This window comes from Oncorhynchus mykiss, chromosome 8 (genome assembly GCF_013265735.2).
Source record: "Oncorhynchus mykiss isolate Arlee chromosome 8, USDA_OmykA_1.1, whole genome shotgun sequence".
Classification (NCBI taxonomy): Eukaryota; Metazoa; Chordata; class Actinopteri; order Salmoniformes; family Salmonidae; genus Oncorhynchus; species Oncorhynchus mykiss.
In genome coordinates, this window is record NC_048572.1 from 53,229,636 (window position 1) to 53,250,009 (window position 20,374).

Genomic DNA, 20,374 nt, shown 5'->3' on the forward strand with positions numbered 1-20,374 from the left:
GAACAAGCAGTGTTACACACATCCAGGCTGGTGTTCCATGTTCAGTCTCTAGGTATTATTGTAAACCAGCTGTCTAACCCCATTGCAGCGCTTTCCATTCCTGCGTCTCAAGAAAGACTTATGCGTAAACCACGCTTTTCTATGAACGGACAGTGTGTCCGGTTTCCAGCTCTGCTTTGCACAATTTTGGTTGGGACGCACAGTAAGTTTTTGCAGGTTCCTGCTTCTACTGGGGATGATGGCCTTCCCCTGGGTCTGTTATTGATGTGGCTGTTCCAGTGTTGGGGTGTTAACAACATGCTTGGATGCATCTCACCACCTAAACCGGTTGATTTCAGGTGTCCCCGACATGTCTTCGGTAATGGCCTAGTGGAGGGATCCCTGGCTACTGTCTCAAAGGGTTCTCATTGGCCAGGTGTTGTCCTGCAAGGTGGTCATGACAGATGTGTCCCCCTAAGGCTGAGGTATGCTGTTCGAGGGTTACTCAATTCGGGGAGTATGGACGTACCATCAACAAGCAGGAGGGGACTCGGTCCCTCCCCCTTCTCACCTTGGCTCACTTCCCATTGCTGTTGCTGTGGAGCAGTGTGCATTTCCTCTCAATTCGATCAATGCATGTTCCTGGTTGGCTCTACTTGGGTATGGATCTGCTATCTGCGGGGGGTTGGTATCTTTCTCAGCAGTGGAGGCTACACCCCTGAGTAGATGCCCAGATATGGAGAAGGTTCGGCAGGGCCGACATAGATCTTTACGCATAGCGAGAAGACATGCAGTGTCATCTATTTTCCTCAATGAAGGACCCGAGTGCCCGGTTGGGAAAGTACACTCTGGTTCACCAGTTGCCTCGGACCCTCTACTCATTTCTGCCAATGGTTCTTGTTCAGCCCACATTGTAAAGGGTGCACCGGGAGGGCTTGTCATTGATTCTTGCAGCTTCCTGTTCAGAGATCATTTGCATTTTAGATGGGGACCCGTGGCAACTTCAATTGTGCAGGGACCTGTTGCCCCAGGCGCACTGGCAGGTTTGGCACGCAAGGCCAGAGATTTGGTTCCTATGGGCCCCGAGAGGGCCAGTCTGATGGCTAGAAGTTTACCTCACAATGTTATGCTACCATTCAGTCTGCAAAGGCACCCTCCAGAAGAGGGCTGTCTCCAAATAAGTGGCACGCATTTGAACTCTCGTGACAAGATAAAGGATTTGAACCTTGAGTTCAGTGCTCTGAGAGGGGCATCCTATGTTCCTACAGGAGCTTTTCGAGCAGGGTGGGAATTCTCCACACTAAAAGTGTACATGGCCTCTATCTCATCCTTTCATGTGGGAGTTTACAGAGTCTCACCGGGGGCTCACACCCTGGTTGTGTGATTCCTGAAAGGTGTACAACGTTTCAGACCGGTCTTTAAACCTATTGCGCCCACAAGGGATTTGGCTGGTTTTGGAGGCACTGTGTGCAGGTCCCTTTGAGCCTCTGGAGTTGGTTGCATCTGACGATCCTCCCCTACAAAACCTCCATGCTCATGGCTTTGGCCTCGGCTAAACGTGTTGGGGACATCCACGCGTTGTCCGTACACCCTTCCTGTACTCAGTTCGCCCCGGGCCACTCTAAGGTGATGTTGCGTCCAAATGCGGCCTTTGCACCAAAAGTCATGGCTATGTCCTACACGTCCTTCGTTTTTGAGCTATTTCCCTTTTCACCTCCTCCTTTTTCTTCAGAAGAGCAACAAAGGTTACATGCCTTGTGTCCGGTGCGAGCCTTACGCACGTACGTTGAACAGACACAGGATATCCGGTTGTGTGACCAGCCTTTTGTCTGTTTTGCTAATCCAGCTCGGAGAGGCTGCTCTCTAAGCAGCATCTCCCCCACTGGATTGTGGCCGCTTGCTGCTATCTCCCTGGCATATAGCAGCAAGCGGCAAGTGTTACCTAGTGGTGTACGCACCCACTCCACCAGGGGTCTGGGACACCGCCAGTGATGCGGAGACTCACTTTTTCACTTTAAAATGTATGCCAAGCAAAAACCATTGAATGCAAAGTTTAACAAATCATACACCTATATGCAGAAGTCTACTTTCAACAATTGCAGTTAAGTACAATGAAATGCCTTCCTTGCAAGCTCAAAACCCAAGAACTGCAGTTATAATAACAATATAATGTAAAAAATAACAAGGTAGAACAAAAACACAAGAAATATAAATAAGAAGAACACAAGAAAGTATGTAAGCATACCACAGGGCATTCAAAAGTATTCAGACCCCTTCACTTTTCCAAATGTTACATTACAGCCTTATTCTAAAATGTATTAAATTGTTTTTATTCCTCATCAATCTACACACAATACCCCATAATGACAAAGCAAAAACAGGTTGTTAGAAAGGTTTGCAAAAACTCAAATGGAAATATGACATTTACATAAGTATTCAGACCCTTTACTCAGTACTTTGGTGAAGCACCTTTAGCAGCGATTACAGCCTTGAGTCTTCTTGTGTATGACGCTACAAGCTTGGCACACCTGTGGTGTGGAGTTTCTCTCATTGTTCTCTGCAGATTCTCTCAAGCTCTGTCAGGTTGGATGGGGAGCGTCCCTGCACAGCTATTTTCAGATCTCTCCAGAGATGTTCGATCAGGTTCATGTCCGGAATCTGCCTGGGCCACTCAAGGACATTCAGAGACTTGTCCCAAAGCTACTCCTGCGTTGTCTTGGCTGTGGGCTTAGGGACGTTGTCCTATTGGAAGGTGAACCTTCGCCCCAGTCTGAGGTCCTGATCACTCTGGAGCAGATTTCATCAAGGATCTCTCTCTACTTTGCGACGTTCATCTTATCGATCCTGACTAGTCTGCCAGTCCCTGCAGCTGAAAAATCACCACAGCATGATGCTACCATCACCATGCTTCACTGTAGGGATAGTATTGGCCAGGTGATGAGTGGTGTCAGGTTTCCTCTAGATGTGACGTTTTGCATTCAGGCCAGTTCAATCTTGGTTTCATTAGACCAGATAATCTTGTTTCTCATAGTCTGAGAGTCCTTTAGGTGCCGTTTGGCAAACTCCAAGCGGGCTGTCATGTGCCTTTTACCAAGGAGTGGCTTCCATCTGGCCACTCTACCATAAAGGCCTTATTGGTGTATTGCTACAGAGATGGTCTGGTGGCCACTTCTAGGAAGTGGTGGTTCCAAACTTCTATTTAAGAATGATGGCAGCCATTGTGTTCTTGGGGACCTTCAATGATGCAGAAATGTTTTGGTACCGTTCCCCAGATCTGTGCCTCAACACAATCCTGTCCCGGAGCTCTATGGACAATTGCTTCGACCTCATGACTTGGCTTTTGGTTTTTGCTCTGACATGCACTGTCAACTATGGGGCCTTATATAGACAGGTATGTGCCTTTTCAAATCATTTCTAACCAATTGAATTTACCACATGTGGACTCCAATCAAGTTGTAGAAACATCTCTTGGATGATTAATGGAAACACAGCCAAGGGTCTGTATACTTATGTAAATAAGGTATTTCAGTTTTTTAAATTTGCAAACATTTCTAACAACCTGTTTTTGCTTCGTCATTATGGGGTATTGTGTGTCGATTGATGATTTATTTATTTTTTAAATCAATTTGAGAATAAGGCTGTAATGTAACAAAATGTGGGAAAGGCGAAGGGGTCTGAATACTTTCCAAATGCAGGGTCAGTCAGTTCCAATACCATATTTACAATGTGCAGGGATACTGGAGTAATGGTGGTATAGGGGTAAGGTGAATAGGCATCAGGATATATAATAAACATTCTGTCCTTTCCTCCTTGTGATTATGGTCTTGTGATGTGGGGCAGGTGCCTGCATTCCCCTTCACTGAGGTCATGGAGAAGAAACTGTCAGTTGACACAAGCTATTTATAACTCAATTCCGTGCATGGTTGGGGAAATTCCATTAGGTTTACCATTAGGTTTACCCCCAACACTGAAGCAGAATTCTAGTGCAATGATTCAATGGCCTTAAAGACCCCTTCTCCACACCCTGGGAAAAATGATTCTGCACGTAAATGTAGTTCTTGTGGAAGACCATGACAACAGTGTGTGTATGGTCTCTAGTGCCCTGTTAAAATATTAAACAATGCACTTCCGTTCTTGAAGAAATCACTGGCTGGAATGATGAAAGGTCAGAACTGTTTGCATTTATAAGATGCTTAGGCCTACATCAAGTAAAGGGTGAACAAGGATACATTTTTTTACAAGTGGGTAGTGCTGAGCAATTCAACGTGTATGTCAATTATTTGTTGTTTTTTAGACAACTAATTGAATTCCATTTCGTTACGTTTTTTTTTCTGTGAGCTCAATGTGCACATGAGCTGCAGTTTATCCTGAGATAAATCAGATCATGCCAGTACTGTGCGATGTAGTAGGGAGATGTAGTTTCCAACAGGCCAATGTTCTACTGTGTTTCTTTTACGCCCGCTACATAAGAGACAGAAGATTGCTTGATCAAGATGGGATACATCAAGAGCAGTTGCTTCGCGATGTATTAGTATTCAACAGCCATAAAAGTACATTATAAGTTGGCGATTCCACGATTAAAATATTTTTGGTATCTCAGATTGTTCTGGCAATTCTAACATTAGGAACTTCATTGGGTGGAAGGACATTTAAAATGCTGAAATTGGAAAATGTAGCCCACTTTTAGAACTACAGTTGAAGTTGGAAGTTTACATATACCTTAGCCAAATACATTTAAACTCAGTTTTTCACAATTCCTGACATTTAATCCTAGTAACAATTCCCTGTATTAGGTCAGTTAGGATCACCACTTTATTTTAAGAATGTGAAATGTCAGAATAATAGTAGTGATTTATTTCAGCTTTTATTTCTTTCATCACATTCCCAGTGGGTGAGAAGTTTACATACACTCAATTAGTATTTGGTAGCATTGCCTTTAAATTGTTTAACTTGGGTCAAACGTTTTGGGTAGCCTTCCACAAGCTTCCCATAATAAGTTGGGTGAATTTTGGCCCATTCCTCCTGACAGAGCTGGTGTGACTGAGTCAGGTTTGTAGTTCTCCTTGCTCGCACACGCTTTTTCAGTTCTGCCCACAGATCTTCTATACAGGATTGAGGTCAGGTCTTTGTGATGGCCACTCCAATACCTTGACTTTGTTGTCCTTACGCCATTTTGCCACAACTTTGGAAGTATGCTTGGGGTCATTGTCCATTTGGAAGACCCATTTGCGACAAAGCTTTAACTGATGTCTTGAGATGTTGCTACAATATATCCACATAATTTTCCATCCTCTTGATGCCATCTATTTTGTGAAGTGCACAAGTCCCTCCTGCAGCAAAGCACCCCCACAACATGATGCTGCCACCCCTGTGCTTGACGTTTGGGATGGTGTTCTTCGGCTTGCAAGCCTCCCCCTTGTTCCTCCAAACATAACGATGGTCCTTATGGCCAAAAAGTTATATTTTTGTTTCATCAGACCAGAGGACATTTCTCCAAAAAGTACGATCTTTGTCCCCATGTGCAGTTGCAAACCGTAGTCTGGGTCTTTTTGGCGGTTTTGGAGCAGTGGCTTCCTTGCTGAGCGGCTTATCAGGTTATGTTGATATAGGACTCGTTTTACTGTGGATATAGATAATTTTGTACCTGTTTCCTCCAGCATCTTCACAAGGTCCTTTGCTGTTGTTCTGGGATTGATTTGCACTTTTCGCACCAAAGTACGTTCATCTCTAGGAGGCAGAACGTGTCTCCTTCCTGAGCGGTATGACGGCTGCGTGGTCCCATGGTGTTCATGTTTGCATACGATTGTTTGTACAGATGAACGTGCTACCGTCAGGCGTTTGGAAATTGCACCCAAGGATGAACCAGACTTGTGGAGGTATACAATAATAATTTTTTTTGGAGGTCTTGGCTGATTTCTTTTGATTTTCCCATGATGTCAAGCAAAGAGGCACTGAGTTTGAAGGTAGGCCTTGAAATACATCCACAGGTACACCTCCAATTCACTCAAATGCTGTCAATTAGCCTATCAGAGGCTTCTAAAACCATGACATTTCCTGGAATTTTCCAAGTAGTTTAAAGGCACAGTATGTAAACCTCTGGCCCACTGGAATTGTGATACATTGAATTACAAGTGAAAAATTCTGTCTGTTAACAATTGTTGGAAAAATTGCTTATGTCATGCACAAAGTAGATGCCCTAAAATACTTGCTAAAACTATAGTTTGTTAACAAGAAATTTGTGGAGTGGTTGAAAAACGGGTTTAAATGTCTCCAACCTAAGTGTATGTAAACTTCCGACTTCAACAGTATAATGTGCATGTCTCCTGTAAGACCATGTGATCTGTGAACCGTACATGATGCAGATAACATCTTGGTGTCATTATACTCGTTATAGTTTTCTCTCAATTATGAAGTATGATTCTAGATTCTGAAATAAAAAAACATGTTCATTTATTCAACATGCAAAATATAAATATCTCAAAAGTACTCTTTTTGATTATGCTCATTTTAGACATCTTATTTGTAGAATATACTCTTCTTCAAACACCGCAAATGTCCAGAGTGGGCTCTCAATCATGGGTTGTAGATTTTATAAACAGAGTTCACAAGGATCAGAGCTCTGTGGCCGTTTGCAAACAGTAAATGTGTTTTTTAAAAGTAGTTGCCTTCCTAAAACATAAATACATTCATCATAATTATGTTTTACAGTCAAAATTGCAAATAGATTTGTCAAAAGAACACGACTGCCTGCCAAAAGATTTGTCTGCTTGAGTCCAAGCAGACAAAACAAAAAGTTAAGTCTGGCTTTTAATAATCCCAGTCGATGATACATTTTCTTTGAAATATGAAATAATGAAATATATATTTTTAAAGCACATTGTGTGCAGGATTATTTCCTCAGTATCATAACAGTCCAATGACATGTATTCAATACAAAGGCTGGTTTGCTCATTGTTTTGAAGACTTTCCAATGGTGCACAGAAACACAATCCACAATAGCAATAAGGGAAGGTGAATACAATGGAGAAAAACAACTGATATGAATGTATAGGCTTCAATCTACACCAAAACAAAGCTCTATAATGGCTAGGTTTCCATCCAATTGGTGACATATTTTCGTGCAAATATTCTTAAATCCGCGTAAAGAAAATAAATGATGCACATTTTCTCACCAGTGGTGTGTTTCCACCAAACGGACTTGTTGAAGATAAAAAAATCAGTGCCTGATGACGTAGTGCACACAAAATGTTGTTTTTCGCTTGTTTTCATGTACCGAATAAAGATGTAAAGTCTCAATCATGGGTTGTTGGTATTATTGCATATGGGAACATTATAGAGTTTCTCAAACACATTTTTTTTGGAACAATGTTACAGATTTTCTAAACAGAGTTCACAAGATCCCGCCATGTCGAGTTTCCATCACATTTTCAACTCTACTGTTTTGTCACAAAATTTGTTGTGTTATTAGTAAATGTGCCCACTCTGGTATTTGACACCTGCGCTCTAGCCAACAGCTCACAGATACAGTACGGAAAAGCTGCGCGGGTAGGCTAGTCTACATAATGAGATTATTATGGATAATATGTTTATTTGTCAAATGACAGTCAAGCATCGATCATTATGTCACCAGAATCAGACTCTCAATATTTATTGGAAAGGAGCATCGAGATCAACGTTCACTTTCACCACCCTGTGAAGTTCATCGTCAGTTATTTAATTGTAGCCTAATAAACTGCATGATTTCCTGAGTCGTAGTGGGAGGACCACACACCATATCATCGCGTGACATATCAATTTTTGCGCTGTTTCTTAACACACTGCTCGCTTGACCTTAAAGCCAGCCTGCACCAATGTGTCGGAGGAAACCAAGTTTGACTAACGACCGAAGTCAGCTTGCAGGCGCCCGGCCCGCCACAAGGAGACGCTAGAGCTCCTAGAGCCCCCCCGGCCAAACCCGAACAGAGCTGGGACAATTGTGCTCCGCCCTATGGGTCTCCCAGGCAGAGCCGGCTGAGATCGAACCCCAGGCTGTAGTGGCACCTCAGCGCTGCGATGCAGTGCCGTCGACCACTGCACCCGTGGGAGGTCACATTATATTATATTATTATATTATATATATATATATATATATATATATATATATCACATTTTACCGACATAAAAAGATCCCACCATGTCGAACAAACAAATTATCTGTCAGCATTTGTAAAATTGTACAGAAGCTTCCTGTTTCCGTCATAGCTGTCCTGAATTATTTTTTTAGTCAGAATGACTTAACTGGCATAAAACTGTGGATGAAAACGTGGTTAGTATCGAGGATGATGTCTTATGAGTTACCTAAAGTTACTTAAAAGTACTGATTGCCGGAAACAGGGAACACAATTGCACACATTTCTCTTCTGAGGGAAACAACGTATTCAATTCTGTGAACAAAACACTTAACAGTGAATTTTGTATTCACTGATGACATTTTTATTTAAAGTTTTGCATAAGTTGTTATAAGATATGCAAGTTGGGTAATTAGGCAAGAAAATGATCAGAAGTTCTGTAAATGTATTTAAGCATTTGATCATCGCTGTCCTGCTATAGACATGTTTCCACACAGATCGAAAAATTGCTTGTACGCGACTGAGAAACTGTATTCAGCACGTGAAAAAAGAACATTTGATTTGATTTATTCGCCTACGAGACATTTTCATGCCAAACATTCTACGACAGCGATGTTGAATGCAGAAATAGTCCAGCTAACAGGATAACATTTCTTCCCAGAGGCGGGCATTCTATCTCTAGAGGACACTTTTATGGCTGCTCTGTCAGGAAAGACTCAACATGGGTTGAAGAGTGCATGGGGCAGAAATGAGCCTAAAGCAATTACATGGGAATTTGGGATTTGTCGACTCTTCTGAAATGAGTTCAGTCTAGAGGCAGCTGTCTAGACAGAGCTGTGTTGTGCTGTTGGACCAGAGCTTGCTGAGCATTGGGTGAAACCTCTAAAAGCAACAGGACCGTTCTTTAATAAAGAGCGCCTGTGTGCATGTATGTCTGGAGGTATGTGTGGACAAGGGAATGACTATATGAGTACAGTACTGGACAAGTGTCTTTTGTGTGTGTGAAACAGAAATATATCAAGTAATCTTCCGTAGTCGGTGGAGGTAGTTCACTGGCATAGCTTTATATGACGAGCCACCTGGTCTGAGACCTGAATACTTGTGGTGTGTTATGGTGGCTTCCAGAGATAATATCAGGACTTAAGGTCAGCAGGCTAACACGGTCTTGGGGGTGGCTGTACCAAGAACACAGGCCCTTTACTTAATGATTACTTTTGACTCTCATTTGCCACCAATGCTAATACCAGACTGGGTGGGGTCACCCAAGCTAAGTTATCTCTGGAACCATGCCCTCTTCTTTGGGTGGTGCACTTTTTCCTCATCTTTTACCCCAGAACTGACGTCACCAATGTCTCACCCCTGCAGCTTTTTCTCTGTGAACCTACTAATGGTGCAGCTCAAATAACCACTAGGTTTATGAAGTTACTGAACTCTCACTGCACTACATTCTTCCAAACACTGGAACCTTGTGAGTTGTCTGCATGATCTAATCTTTCTATTTTTAACATCCACCGACTACTGTTCGAGTTGTCCAAGCTATTCAATTGGCCTAGGTGACAAAAGGTATCCAACAGAAAGACTGGACCAGTGCAGTCCCAACCCCAGTGTGTGTGCATGACAACAGTTGCTTGGCAAGCTAAAAGGCTGAACAACTCTGAGCAGTTTTTCTTGTGGGAATGGAATGATGTCATCCTCTCTAGCTCCTCAGTGCCTCGATGTTTCTCACACTTCAACAAACACAAGCTCCTACCATCAGCAGCTTTTCTGTTTCTCTCTCTCATCGACTCGTAAAACTCTCCTACTTTACTCAGCAAAACCAATGGTCTTTTATGGTGTTCGGTAAACTGGGTAACGAAGTGAACACAACGAAGTGTTTACTGTAAACAAGTGATTGCCAGCGGGGCTGCTCTTCTATGAACCACAATGATGGTGTTGTAGGAGAAAACTATTTTGTTTTATTCACAGACTCAGCTGGAAAATGCTCCCACTGGCAAAAGAGCACGGCTCGACTGGTGTGAACAGCAACTTTGAGCTTTTCCCCTGCAGACAAGGGAACTCCTGCAGCAAACATACAGCTGTAGGATCTTAATTTGAGACAAACTTGCTACAGCAGGAAAACAACACTGCAGCAACAGAAAATGTGAATTATTATGTGGATTAGCATTAATTAACCATTTTTTTGTAGGGGTTGATACATTTTTAGTTATGGAAAATCAAGTTTGAAATTTCAAATAGGAAATTATAAACTTCAGAGGCACTTTTAAACCTCAAGTACAGTACCTGTTTTTTAAGTTATCCTGCAACAGGGGGATCAAATTCAGATCTTACATCTGTGGAGTGAAACTGAAGGTGTTTCTCACCCTTTGCCTTGATTACAGCTTTGCACACTCTTGGCATTCTCTCAAGTGTGCCTTGTTAAAAGTGAATTTGTGGAATTTCTTTCCTCAATGTGTTTGAGCCAATCAGTTGTGTTGTGACAAGGTAGGGGTGGTATACAGAAGATAGCCCTATTTGGTAAAAGACCAAGTCCATACTATGGCAAGAACAGCTCAAATAAGCAAAGAGAAATTACAGTCCATCATTACTTTAAGACATGAAGGTCAGTCAATCTGTAAAATTGTGCAGTCAATCTTTAAAAAGTGCAGTTGGACTTTCAAATGCAGTCGCAAAAACCATCAAGAGCTATGATGACACTGGCTCTCATGAGGACCGCCACAGGAAAGGAAGACCCAAAGTTACCTCTGCTGCAGAGCATAAGTTCATTAGAGTTACCAGCCTCAGAAATCAGTAATTAACTGCACCTCAGATTGCACCTCGCAGAGTTCAAGTAACAGACATCTCAAAATCAACTGTTCAGAGGGGACTTTGTGAATCAGGCCTTCATGGTTGAATTTCTGGAAAGAAACCACTACTAAAGGACACCAATAAGAAGAGGAAACTTGCTTGGGCCAAGAAACACGAGCAATGGACATTCGACTGGTGGAAATTTGTCCTTAGGTCTGATGAGTCCAAATTTGCGATTTTTGGTTCCAGCTGCCGTGTCTTTGTGAGACGCAGAGTAGGTGAATAGCTGATCTCCGAATGTATGGTTCCCACCATGAAGCTTGGAGGAGGTGGTGTGATGTGTGGGGGTTCTTTGCTGGTGACACTGTATGTGATTTATTTAGAATTCAAGGCACACTTAACCAGCATGGCTACCACAGCATTCTGCAGCGATAAGCCATCCCATCTGGTTTACGCTTAGTGGGTCTATCGTTTGTTTTTCAACAGGACAATGACCCAAAACACACCTCCAGGCTGTGTAAGGGCTATTTGACCAAGAACGAGAGTGATGGAGTGCTGCATCATATGACCTGGCCTCCACAATCACCTGACCTCAACCAATTGACATGGTTTGGGATGGGTTCGACCGCGGAGTGAAGGAAAAGCAGCCAACAAGTGCTCAGCATATGTGGGAACTCTTTAAAGACAGCATTCCTCATGAAGCTGGTTGAGAGAATACCAAGAGTGTGCAAAGCTGTCATCAAGGCAAATGGTTGCTACTTTGAAGAATCTAAAAACACTTTTTTGGTTACTACATGACTCAATATGTGTTATATCATAGTTTTGATGTCTTCGCTATTATTCTACAGTGTAGGAAATAGTAAAAATAAAGAAAAACCCTTGAATTTATGTGTCTAAACTTTTGACTGGTACTGTATATAATTTTTTATTATGCCAAGACGATTAAATCAAGAGTAGTCTGATGGGTGACAATATTAGCCTATGAATGATACCCAGCTTAAGGCAAGAAACAGTACATGCCTTTTTTTTTTTAGCGATTAAAAAAAAAAATCATAGTCGCACAACTCATGTAGCCTAGCCCATAGGCCTATTTGTATTTGATAAGGTTTGTATCACAACTCATGTAGCCTAGCCCATAGGCCTATTTGTATTTGATAAGGTTTGTATCACAACTCATGTAGCCTAGCCCATAGGCCTATTTGTATTTGATAAGGTTTGTATCACAACTAAAGTGGCCAATTAACTTCGCAAAATGAAGCACATTAATCCGCACCGAGTGAGTTCCAAGTTTGGGGAAGATAATTTTCACCATATAAACACACCTTTTATAATAAAAGCATTACATGCATAATCGCATTTGCGGTCACTTTTGAGAAGGGTGTTGTCCTGCTAATGTAACATTTGCGGTTATACCCACAACTGTCCCAGACTATGCTTGGAATATTTATTTTTTGCACAGAATATAATAGGTCAACCTTTGTATTATGGGGGATAGTAGGTTGACATAGGCTAGTGTTTTTGCTGTTTGTTAGGCCTACTCATCTTGTTGGTTGACAAAAAGTAAATGTGGACAGTTCTTCCAATAGCTTCATGCGCCTTGGAATAGGATAAGGAAGCTTGCAGTTGCATCCCTGATGTGTCTGTCTTCACTTGCAGCCTGTGAGAAAGACCCAATCACATGATGGATAGTCATGTGAGTGAGAGGGGCTTCGTAGCACGCAGCCAGGAGAAGGGAATTCCAATTATTATATTCAGCCCAAGGGCACAACGGCCGCTGGCCGCAAAAGGCATGTATTTATTTAGGGGGCGTTACGGCCACACAAAGGGGATGCTGCTGGGAAATGCGATGCATTATCAAGTGCTTGTCAAATTGTGAATGAGATACTGATGAATCGTGTACAGCCTGCGCAAAATAACAAAGCAGAGATCACGCCGTTCATGCAACTTTTTTCAAATCATCATTAGAGTCGCATCATGCAGCCTTACAATGTATTATTAATTTAAACATATAGCCCAATGTTTGTATCACAACTAAAGTTACATAAATAACTCTAAATTCAGCATGTACCTGTTTCTTTGTTAAATACTCAACACAGAATAGCCACATGTGCACACTCCCTCAAATAATTTGGAGGAAATATAATTTGTATTTTACTCAGCTATGTTCATTTTACTCAGGTACGTTCAATTGTATTCTTCATACTATAAAAAAATATGAAATAATGCCAAATAATGCCAAATGCCAAAAATGTCTGCTAAATGAACTAGTGTAGCCCATAGCCATATGGTATAGCCAGATCAGGATCTAACATAAGGACAACTCAGAGTATGCTATTCTGTTCTTCTGAAATAGACCACATTTTACTGTCAATTAACAGTTATTTGCTTGACAATCACAGGCTGACAACATTTCATGACCGCCACAGCCCTATCTACTGCCAATGTTTGTCTGTCGATTTGCATGACTGTGTGCTCAACGTTATACACCTGTCAGCAACGGGTGTGGCTGAAATAGCCAAATCCACTAATTTGAAGGGGTGTCCACATACGTTTGTCATGTGTAGATAATCCTCTAAGAAAATGAACCTCATGTCTCTATCATAATCTGTTCAAAAGTTATTGGAGTTTTACCCTTGTATGATGGCCAAAATTTGTGTGACTAAATCAATGGAGGCCAGAGAAAAAAAGTGGTAAAAAAATAAGAAATTGCACAGCATCGCATCAGCTAGGCTGGATGCTGTGCGAGAATGAACTTCCTTAACAGGCTCGTATTCCCGTTCAACTCGTCATCCTTCTTCTCAAAGACTTCTCACAAAAACAAGCGTGTCTCTGTGAAATGTCAACGGAGCATTGAGCGTACCGCAAGCTTTTTATCTTCAAAGCTTTTGTAACGGTTCTCTAGTGGTGAAGGAGAGGCGGACCAAAATGCAGCGTGGTTTCTTTGATTAATGTTTAATAACAAAAAGATAAACACGAACACTACAAAACAATGAACGTGGAAAACCAAAAAACAGCCCTATCTGGTGCAAAACACAGAGACAGGAACAATCACCCACAAACACACAGTGAAACCCAGGCTACCTAAATATGGTTCCCAATCAGAGACAATGACTAACACCTGCCTCTGATTGAGAACCATATCAGGCCAGACATAGAAATAGACAAACAAGACATCCAACATAGAATGCCCACTCAGATCACACCCTGACCAACCAAAACATAGAAACATACAAAGCAAACTATGGTCAGGGTGTGACAGCTTTTTAGATTTAATTCAGCTCGTCATGCAAATGTTGCTTTTTGCGACCTGCAGGAATAACTTTGAAGACTCCCCTTACTTGCTCTGACTTTGCTGATATCTACTTAATTGAGAAAATGTGTACTTACTATGAATGTGATATGTGGTTGTCCCACTTAGCTATCTTCAGATGAATACACTAGGTCGCTCTGGATAAGACCGTCGGCTAAATCACAAAAATGTAATGTAAAAAAAAAGTGTTTTATAATGTAAGGAAGTGATATTTCATCACCAACGACAACCTAATATATGTGAATCGTAATAATCAAGCTAGCCAGCTAGTTTAACAGCAAAAAATCACCTAAAACTAATGTTATCAAGCTAGGTGAATAACTGTCAATTCTTCATGGCTAGCTTGCTAGCTAGTTAGCCCTACTGACTTGATCTATGCACAAGCCCATAGTATTTTTATTTATTTTTTTATTTCACCTTTATTTAACCAGGTAGGCTAGTTGAGAACAAGTTCTCATTTGCAACTGCGACCTGGCCAAGATAAGGCATAGCAGTGTGAACAGACAACACAGAGTTACACATGGAGTAAACAATTAACAAGTCAATAACACAGTAGAAAAAAGGGGAGTCTATATATACATTGTGTGCAAAAGGCATGAGAAGGTAGGCAAATAATTACAATTATGCAGATTAACATAGTAAGAGAATTGTAGGCAGGTAAACATGCCAAAATTAACACAGTATATATTTATTAACGTATCAAATATTGTAGTAAGGCAACATATGAGCTGTGAGAGTTTATTTTATTTAGCTTAAGCAAAAATAATGGGTTTTGACTAGATGGGATACAGCTTTTGTCAGATTTGACTTTTTGTAGCAGTTTAGGAGAATTTACACAGCAGGATAGGTGCTCCGTTTCGGATAGTTTGATTTGGACTCATACTCCGACCCCCCTGTGCTCCAAATGTGCGTGTTCGGAGCACGGTAATATGCATATTGAAAAACACCCTGTGTGTGTGAGGGAGAGACCGATTTTGGCTCACAGCCCAGGTCTTTGAACTCAAAAAAAGTTTAAAGAGACAGACTTCTGTCTAGACTCCAAATATCGCGCCATTACACTGTTTCCATGCAAAAGAGGAAACTTTGGCGTCACCACTTGTTTGGCAGAAGCCCATAGCCTCACACGATGTCTATAGACAACTTAAATTAACACATTTCAATAAGCCATAGCCTTCTATAGATATAATCATGATGACGTTAAATAATTTTTTTTAAACTCCTGCAAAAATGTTTGTTTATAAGTGCTGGCGTCAGGCAAAGCTGTACAGCTGCACACATATTGTCAGAGGAGTCAAGTAATATGCTGAATATAATATAAGTAATTTAGCAGATGCTTTTATCCAAAGGGACTTACAGTCATGCATGCATTTTACATATGGGTGTTCCTGGGAATCAAACCCACTATTGTGGCGTTGCAAGTGACATGCTCTATCAACTGAGTTACAGAGCCTATTCAGAGCAAACTCTATTCCTTCTAGTGACTCACAAGGACTCCCAAGCATTGTGCTTGGAATGTAATGTTAATTAATAGCATGTGTGTGGGTGAGTGTGTGGGTGAGTGTGTGTGTGTGTGTGTGTGTGTGTGTGTGTGTGTGTGTGTGTGTGTGTGTGTGTGTGTGTGTGTGTGTGTGTGTGTGTGTGTGTGTGTGTGTGTGTGTGTGTGTGTGTGTGTGTGTGTGTAAGGTACAGTAGAATAGTGGGCCTGCTCTATTCCGTGCTGTTGGTGGTCCTGTTGGGGTTTACATATGAGGGCTGGAGGGTGGTGTTGGGGGGACGATGGGGTGGGCTATGTTATGGGGTGGTCCTCTCTCTGATCCTAGGCGGTAGAACTACTGTATGATGAAGCCTGTGTGGCCCCATGCCTTGGAGTTACTGCAGGGGGATGGGGGTGCCCTCCCAAAGTCAATTAGGATGGTGGTGGTGTTGGTTGGCGTCAGATTAGAGGCTTGCCAACCTGACTCACTTGGGCAGGTCTGAAAACTCCCTTTCACTACAGGCTGGTTGAACTGGTCTTTCGAAGCCACAGAAGAGTTTCTATGGTTCGGGGGCGACAGTTAATTCAGGTACCATCGCTGTACGAGGCTTCAGTATCCAAGACCAGCTTACCTCTGCTACACAGTCATTTGGTAAGCTGGTCCTGTATACCATATTCTGTTCTTTGTAAGCATGCACTGTGAACTTCTACGAATTTCAGGTTGAATTTAAATATTGCCAAGTGACAGCCAACATCAACTGACTGCAGCTCTATCAGAATCAGCAGAACCCTGTTCGACCTAGGTAATGCAAGCACTGTCTTCCTTTAGGGACAACAGAACACAATTAGCTAAACTGCTCTGGCCTACATTTCCTTCTTTCCAAGAACAGGAAATAAATATCTGGTCGCTGTTTACTGCTTCCAGGAGGGGTCTTTACTTTCGCCAGTGATACCCTAACGGTGTTCTTTAACTTGTTGACTGTGAACAGGTTGCTCTTTTCATTGTGGCAGTATTTGCCCTGCTCTGAATATTACACAATGAGTCTCTCATCGTGGTTTCTAAGGAGACCAAGGATGCTGGAGTAGTTGATTTTTTACAAGGAATAGCTAGTCATTTATTACCAGAATATGTCAAAAAATATGGTATCACGCTTTTGTCCGAGGAGGATGCAACATATTTTTCTCCTCTGGTCATTGACTGTTCAACTCTGTTAGCTTGGGTCATTTATGTCAGTTAAACACCAGGAAATGACCCAGCAAAAAACATTAGGTGGGAAAAGGGAGTTTTTACCCCTCAGAACTCTCGGCCAGAAGAGTCTCCGGAAGAGTTAATAAGAAACAAAACTGCATAGTTTTTTTTTTGTTGGTTTCAGATTGATTTATCTTCACTGGCATGCGGGGTTGGCAGAGATTGAACTTGTGGCACTGACTTTTTTTTTGACATTGGTTGTATTGTACACGGAAAGCTACATCAAGAAAGTAATTGAAAGTATCTGACATATTTATTGCAGCAACAAAGCTTTGAAGCTCTATCCTTATTGTCTCCCGCTTTTTCCAATTAGCTTTTTTTGCTCCGGAGCGTCATGCTTTAATCAGTCAGGCCAGGAAACAAGTGTCCTCCCTCCTTCCTGGACACTAAGAGAGATACAGTGGACTCCTGTTGTAGCATCAAAGCCCTCAGAAGGGACCACATCCTGTTGGGCACAGGGGTCAAACAAAACAACCCAATCACTCTAACCAATGGAGGAACAGGAGAGCTTGACTCCCAGCTCTGGCCCTGTGCACACTTTTGTATTTTGATTGTTACGTTGTGTGTATTTGCATTCAAATCCTTTACTTATTCTATGCATTTCTTTACAAACTCTCCTATGACATTCTGAAGACTGCACTGATTGCAGACGTTTAGTTCTTACATTTCAGTCTGCGGTAATTCCTCGACAGTGTGTTTGGAATAGGAACACACTGTAGGACTGTTAACGTTGGATGCTGATTGGCTTAGTTGAGGATTTGAGTAACACCAACGGTCTCAGCTTATAGAGCACTTGGAATGAGGCAGACCTTTTTTAATGGAGGTAGTGCTCCATTTATGTGGGCCTCTTTATTGCACATGTGATGTTTCTGTTTATTACACAATATATTCTGCCGAAAGGTTTCCTGTCTCTGGCAGTAAAAGATAAAGTGTGTGTGGGAGGGAGGGAGGGAGGGAGGGAGGGAGGGAGGGAGGGAGGGAGGGAGGGAGGGAGGGAGGGAAGGAGGGAGGGAAAAAGACACCGAAACCAGAGATCCCAGGAAGCCGAGTAGAGGATGTGTCCAGGCATGTTCCCATCGTCCCTGTAAATGATTATCAGGAAGTGGAATTATAGCTCCGAGAGAATGTCTCCTCCAAAGCAACTGTGAACTTCACCCCACTGTTCATGACCACTCAGGACTATACTCTCTACTTTAGATCCGCTGCTCTACTTTGGTGCACTTAAACTACCTTATCTTATGTAAAGGGTGCCAAACTGAGCAAAAATATATTTTGCTCAGTTTAGCAGTTTCCACCACATTACTTTGGGGTAGCTGCTCTCGGCTTGGATGTGTGTGTGTGTGTGTGTGCGTGTGCGTGCGTGTGTGTGTGTACTACCGACTCTGGCGTCGTGTGTCTCTGTGCACAATGAGGAAGCCCTTGTGATGTTATTTATGGTAAAAGCCTAAGAAGAGAAAGTGTGTGAGCAGAAGCCGTTAACCCTCATGTTTAGCCTTGTTGCAATCAGCTGCAGTGCCTCTTTAATGTCTCTCCTACCACTGAAACATGGTTATATCATGCAAAGACATAATGGAGAACTGATTGACATCACACTTTGTTGACACAACAGTAACCCTCCTCCACAAAAGCCACCATCTCACTGTGCTCTTTCGTTCTATTATTTGTTTACTGTTATGGTCCCTTTGCCGACATATGATTGCTTTGTTATGACATGCTCTACCGTACGGTGATTTTTCAAGTGGCTGGCAAAGTGTCATAACTGCTTCTCATGTGTCAAAGATGTGTTGGAAATTACCTTTACATTCCTATCGCGCAATCTGTCATGCTTCAGCGTTACAGATTGAAAAGAGCCCTTAATCAGTTTTTCTTTTTTTTGCAGTTTTTTTTCCCAAGACTCAATAAGGTTGGATTTCAAGTCTTTGACTAGGTAAGTGTTGTCCAATTTGTCTATATATTTGCTGTACTTGTATTTGTGTTTATTCATTATACGTTCTATTCTACGAGGCACTTTTGTTATACTTAATGCACATAGTGGTGTGGAGGCCAAGATGTCATCGAAGATGCCAAGCTCTAACAACATAGCCCAAGCCAGGAGGACAGTACAACAGCTGAGGATAGAGGCCAGTATTGAGAGGATAAAGGTATGGTATGCTGAAAGTTAGACTGAGTAGAAAGCAGTGTTGAGTAACAATAAAGTACATTTTCTGGTCCTTACCTGAATGTCTCTCTAAATGGACACCAACTTGCAGCTAAGGATGATCTGTTATCAGTGAGTGTCTACGCGTGCTTGTAGGATGGGTGTGTATGTGTGAGACTCCTGTGTCGGCAGAAACCCTCCCAATCACACTCTCATGTCTCTCTGCCCTGTAGGTATCCAAGGCCTCTGCGGACCTCATGCACTACTGTGGCGAACACGCCAAGTACGACCCTCTGCTCATGGGCATACCTGCCTCAGAGAACCCCTTCAAGGACAAAAAGCCTTGCACTATATTGTAGTGAAGCCTTTTTATTTATCTGTTTGCTTCTTAATGTTGCCTGTATTTTATTTTCCGGGGAGAATTGGGATCTAAAACCACTACTCATCCATCAATCTTGCCTTAAAGCCTGTAACATTTCCCTTTAATGAAAATGCTGTATTTTATCACTCAATTTGAACTTGCCATAGTTACATACATAACATACAGTAAACAGTTAGAATATACACTGCCATTCAAAAGTTTGGGGTCACTTAGAAATGGTCCATTAAAATAACATCAAATTGATCTGAAATACAGTGGAGACATTGTTAATGTTGTAAATGACCATTGTAACTGGAAATGGCAGATTTTTTATGGAATATCTACATTAGCGTACAGAGGGCCACTATCAGCAACCATCAGTCCTGTGTTGCAATGGCACGTTGTGTTAGTTAATCCAAGTTGATAATTTTAAAAGGCTAATTGATCATTAGAAAACCCTTTTGCAATTAGGTTAGCACCGCTGAAAACTGTTGTTTTGATTAAAGAAGCAAATAAACTGACATTCTTTAGACTAGTTCAGTATCTGGAGCATCAGCATTTGTGGGTTTGATTCCAGGCTCAAAATGGCCAGAAACAAAGAACTTTCTTCTGAAACTCGTCAGTCTATTCTTGTTCTGATAAATGAAGGCTATTCCATACGAGAAATTGCCAGGAAACTGAAGATCTCGAACAACGCTGTGTACTACTCCCTTCACAGAACAGAACAAACTAGCTCTAGAAAGAGGAGTGGGAGGCCCCGGTGCACAACATGGTGTTTATACTTGCTTACTATTGTTTGTACAGATGAACGTGGTACCTTCAGGCGATTTGGAAATTGCTCCCAAGAATGAACCAGACTTGTGGAGGTCTACAATTTTTTTTCTGAGGTTTTGGCTGATTTCTTTAGGTTTTCCCATGATGTCAAGCAAAGAGGCACTGGGTTTGAAGGTAGGCCTTGAAATACATCCACAG

At 41.9% G+C, this 20,374-nt stretch overlaps 1 protein-coding gene across 4 annotated transcripts in view; it reads left to right on the plus strand.

Moving 5' to 3' along the window:
- gng12a (Guanine nucleotide-binding protein GI/GS/GO gamma-12 subunit) overlaps positions 1-19,924 on the plus strand; it is a 58,455-nt gene extending 38,531 nt beyond the window's left edge. For 2 of the 4 annotated variants that reach the window (NM_001165215.1, XM_036984525.1), the window contains 3 exon segments: positions 18,784-18,831; positions 18,937-19,045; positions 19,275-19,924. In NM_001165215.1, the coding sequence (NP_001158687.1) occupies positions 18,953-19,045; positions 19,275-19,400 (219 nt within the window). In that variant the 5' untranslated portion in view covers positions 18,784-18,831; positions 18,937-18,952 and the 3' untranslated portion in view covers positions 19,401-19,924. 4 annotated transcript variants of the gene reach the window in all.
- The last annotated feature ends 450 nt before the right edge of the window (positions 19,925-20,374 follow it).